General features: G+C 39.3%; 1 protein-coding gene across 1 annotated transcript in view; it reads left to right on the forward strand.

Moving 5' to 3' along the window:
- Positions 1-3,019, forward strand: part of LOC104167486 (corepressor interacting with RBPJ 1-like) — a 4,705-nt gene extending 1,686 nt beyond the window's left edge. The window contains exons 2-3 of the mRNA XM_009707766.1: positions 279-364; positions 2,089-3,019. Coding sequence (XP_009706068.1) covers positions 279-364; positions 2,089-2,821 — 819 coding nt within the window. The 3' untranslated portion in view covers positions 2,822-3,019. The remainder of the gene's footprint in view (positions 1-278; positions 365-2,088) is intronic.
- The last annotated feature ends 2,028 nt before the right edge of the window (positions 3,020-5,047 follow it).

Genomic DNA, 5,047 nt, shown 5'->3' on the forward strand with positions numbered 1-5,047 from the left:
CTAGCAGTGATTTTTTCTTATGTTACTAATAACTCCCGTTGTATAACCCTCACTTTACAACACCTACTCAGCTTTGAGAGAGAATGTGGGGGTTTTTTTTCACTTTGTAGCAAGTATGGTGCTCTTCCCAAAGAGTCTTAAGCTGACTTTGTAATACAAATATATTTGTGCCTGTGCAAAAATAAGGTACATAGAGGCATCTCACTTTTAATACAGAAATCTGAATGAAGAGATTATTTTTATACATAAGAACTTGATGTCTTACTACGTTTTCCTAGGAATTTGTTGCAAGTGAAGGAGATGATGATCCAGAAGTTGAATTTTTAAAATCACTGTCAACCAAACAAAAACAGAAACTTCTACGGTAAGTGTGGTACCTAGTGGAGGGGATCTGTATCACCAGGAGTTCTGACTCCATGATTGTCTCTGTAACTTTTCAATGCCATTGAAGAATTTAGCACCATTAATACAGAAGAAAATCAGCTGAGTTTAACATACACTTGGCCACAAATGGCATTATGTGGCATGTTTTTTTAATCCAGTTGTTTTGTTTTAGTCTAGCTGTTCTAATCTAGTTGTGACGCCCTTGCACTGAGGCTCATTTCCAATTTGACTGGGGTACTGAAATAACAATAACTGGTTCACTGAAGATGCAGTCAGTTCCTATTTTAAGATATTATTTTGCACTCCTTTTTTTACAGTATCTTCTTCCAGAATTAAAAATTCTGTGTTCTTGTTTACTGGTTTACAACTTGGCAAAGTTTGTTCTCTTTTCCTGTGCGGCTAAACTGAACCTGACATGGCGGTTGCATCCCAGGGCCAAGGTTGGCCTGGCTCTGCACTGCTCTTGGATCAGGGCTTACAGTTTGCTGCTCCAGCAGAGGGAGGTCCCCGTGGTTTTGTAGTTCTAATAAAAACTTAAGGAGGCTTCATTCTGTGCTTCTGTCCTACTGACTTCATATGTCAGGTGACTTACAGTTTTTTTTCTCTGTTAATTTGCAACATTATCTTGAAATAACTTAAAAATGTTTAAAATGAAAAATACTAACTACTGCCTGGTACATCCCGTACAGGTATCACTAGTTAAAACAGTCTTTGAGGTTGAAAGATGTTCTTTATATGGGGAGTGGGAGGAGGGGAGAAGGGTGAATGGCTAAGCACGTACATGAGTAGGTAAGTACATATGGTATTTGCATATATAATAAATATGGAAATAGTTGGCATATTTTATGTTCCTTTTAAGTGAGGAATGTGTATGTGGTTTGTGTAATTTAAAACAGTATTTTGTTTGAACTTCTGCTCGCCCAACACAATGAAATAATAATACTTTCTATTTTGAAAGTTGAAGTTCAGTAAATATTTGGATCCTTTAGATTTTACTAGTCTGAAGGGATTTTTTTTTTAATACACTGAAAGTAGTTTCACTATTCAGTCACTGATTTTTTGAGAAGCATGAACACAGAAAGCAAAACTAGGTGAAAACAGTCAAATAGCAGTGAATTCGTGTGCATGATGGAATGTTGTACTTATGGCTAGAAAATGTAAATTTCTAGTTGTGACAGAAGTAGTTACTGAAAATACCCATATTGTTTGCCTGGAGAACTTAGAGCTTTAGAGTCTCAGTTTCCATCATTAATAGAAAGTGAATGCTAATTGCATTTTTTCATTTTCAAAATCTCTTATAAAAATGCACAAACAAAAGCAGTAGTGATTTTCCAAAGTCTCCAGAGCAGGCTGACAAGGAAAAAAAAAAATCACTACTGAATGTATTTATTCCTAGTTACAAGGCCAGAATTGACATATCTTACTTATCTTTTTTGAAGTCAAAGAATTAAAAAAATCATATTCCTCCTGTTTTGAGGGAGCAGCTGTGGTTTACAGGAGGATTCTTACTATGGTTAATGACAGGTTAGAAGTTTAAAAATAATACTTCACTGAAAGAGGAAGAGGAATTCAACATGTTTTTATGGTAAACAGTGTATTTACTGTGTAGGTCATCAGAAGTGGTGAACTTTGAAAGAATGACTTTGTAATTTAGAATATCTTATCACATCTGATTGCGCTACTCTTCTGTTTTGAAAATAAAAGGAAGTTGGATCGTCTGGAGAAGAAAAAGAAAAAGAAAGACAGAAAGAAGAAAAAGCAGCAGAAGAAAAAAAGCAAAAGTAAACACAAGAAACATAAGATGAGATCCTCTTCCTCATCCTCCAGTGAGACTTCAGTAAGCAGCAGTGATAGTGAGACTGACAGCAGAGATAAAGCGGCACAAAAGAAGATGTATTCTAAGAAAAGAAAAAAAGACAAGTTTTCAGAGGCTAGCAGCAGCAGCAGCGATTCAGAAGGAAAGGCAAAGACTAAGAAGCAAAAACTTTATGAAGATCTCTCCAGTAGTCACGGTAACAAGGACAAAGACAGGGAGAAGTACAGACCTTTAAAGCAAGATAGTTCTGCAGAGAACAACAGATGGAGCTCCTGTGAGGCGGAAAGAAAGTCCAAAAGCAGATACCATAGCACCAACAAGAGAGAGACTGAAAGGAGGAAGGAGAGGGATAGTAGAAGCCAAAGCATGGATGAGGAGAGCAGGAGAAGCCCTTGCGCAAGTCACAGCAGTTCCAGGCACAGGCAAGTAAGAAAAAGTCCAAGTCAAAGCCCTGGCAAAGAGCGGCACAGGAAAAATGAAGCCAGAAGCCCCAGCACAGATGTGCACAGGGAGAAGAAAAAATGTAGAGAGCGCTATGGGGACAAGTGCAGTAAAGTGGAACACAGAGGAAGGAGCAGACGCAGTAGAAGCAGAAGCAGAGAGAGGAAGAAAAACAGATAGTATAGAGGACAGGTGCAAACAAGAATCTCTCTTGTGTTTTTGATGAATACCTTTAACAAGGGCTCAATTATGTATTGCTGTTCATTTTCCAGCCTAACTAGCTTTTCCTACATAAAGCCAACAGCATCATTTCTATAATGTTGGAATATTTGTAAATTAGGTATAAATGTTATGCTATTTTTCTTACTATATAAATATACTTGTTGGCAAATACCTCTTGTATACATGCAGTAATTTGTAGACCTGATTTTAGGGTTTTAAAATATTTCAGAGCAGTATGTGATACTCTTGGTTTTGTCAATTATGGTTTGTGTTTAGATGCAGCTGTGAGGGGAAGCAGAGAGTAATTTGGGCAGAGTCCTGGGATATGCTAAATGCTAACAAACCTTTGAGAGTTCTGGATAAATTCACTGCTTCAGATATCAAAACATTGTATTGTAGAAGGTGGTTGTTTTTTTCTTCATACTGAAGCATTTTTCCTAAAGTTCCCTGTAAGAGATCAATTTCATGAGTTAAAACAACAGAGAGACATAGATCACATAAGTGTGTAGCCAACATTTTTTGACCTCCTGTAGTGTACATCTTGGTCAGGGCTATCTAAACATCTTGAACCCCTGTTGGTATGTGTCAGTACAATGTCAAGTTATTGTTCAATAGTCTCTCAAGACATGAAAAGAATTTTTACTGCCTGAACTGTTTCAGTTGTCATCAATGTCATTGTTTGTGGTAGAAAGTTAATGTAAATAGTCCTCATTTTGTTTTCATCAAACAAACTTTTTGGTTTTTTAATGAGTGTCAGTCATTTTCTGCACACATTGTTATGAAGATGAACTTCCATAATAAAATACCTTATTCTTTAAAAACAGTAAGAATTGCCTTCGTCTCCAGAGTGCTGATTCAGTACAAATGCACCAGGCAACACTTCACAAGGTTGTTATTGCAAAGGAACTGCTTCTCTGCCATTTCAGGGTGGCAGATGGAAGTACATTAGTTAGTGGACAGGTGAAAAGGCGTCACCATACTTGGTATTCCAGCAAGAAATTTTCTTCCCCTCCTCACTCACAGGACAAATGTGACTGTTTTCTTACCAGTCCATTTCTGCTTCTTAAAATGGTCACTCAGTTGTTTTTCAGTATCACACAGAGTATAATATATGGTGGAAGTGACCTGGCTTATCTTTTAAGGGCAAGTGAATGAGTTTGAAAGGGTGAACCATTAAGGGATGTCACCACCTTCTTTAAAATGTGTTTGCATTGCGTTGCTCCAGGCATTCTTGCTGAAGTAGCTGGGAGTTAAAGGGCGTCCACAGTTCAGTGGAGTGAGGCCTATATTAATGTGCATGTGGAAGCTGTGATTTAGGAAGAACAGGAGGATACTGCCAAAATACCCATACAAACAATCTAAACAAAACCTCCCGGAAATAATTTATTAGTAAGCAAGGACAGAGCAATGTGATAGGGGAAAAGGCGTATTCTGGTAGAACAGTTTCATGTTAAGTGCAGCATGAAAGATATGAGGAATAATCAGTAAGTATTGGAAGGTGCCTCTACTCCAAAGAAAGGTCTCTTGCCAACAGGTCTGTCTTTGTGTGTGTGTGGCGTGGTAATCTGCCAACTGCAATGCAGCTGACTTCTACCTGAAGAAGGAAGGACAGTTTGACATCTACAGTTCTAGGCATTTTTGTGGGCTCTGCCTTATATTTGTTTACGTGTAGTTAAACTGTATGCTATGTACATCTTGCCTTTTTACATAGGAAAAGACTGGCAAATGGCATGGGTTTATTGTGACGGATAGCCATCGTGAATGAAAATTAAACCAGAAGAATAATGACATTTTGCATGTATCCGTCTCAAAGGCTACCCGCTGAAGAGCTTTGAAACAAAACACTCATCCTTGTGACAGCTTTCCTGCTTTCAGTGCAGCCCTGACAGCCTTGGGGGAGGTCGGTGCAGCTTTGGAAGAAGAGGCTTGCTGCCCTCAGTGCTTTCCTTAGGTCAGTTTGTGCCACCTTACCGGTACAAGGAGCGACCCTTAACGTCCGCCAAGGCGGCTGTGGGAGGCATGGGCCTCCTTCACCACCCTTGGGCCTGGCAGTGTTGTGCCAGGAAAAGACGGTGGATTCAAAACCCGATTAAAAGAAGAAGGGGAAAGGGTCAGTGGGGCGCTGTTTCCGCGGCTTTCCCCGCACAAGCTGCGGGACCCCGGTGCGAGCCCCCACGGCATCGG

Source organism: Cariama cristata, unplaced genomic scaffold (genome assembly GCF_000690535.1).
Source record: "Cariama cristata isolate BGI_N322 unplaced genomic scaffold, ASM69053v1 scaffold46439, whole genome shotgun sequence".
Lineage (NCBI taxonomy): Eukaryota > Metazoa > Chordata > Aves > Cariamiformes > Cariamidae > Cariama > Cariama cristata.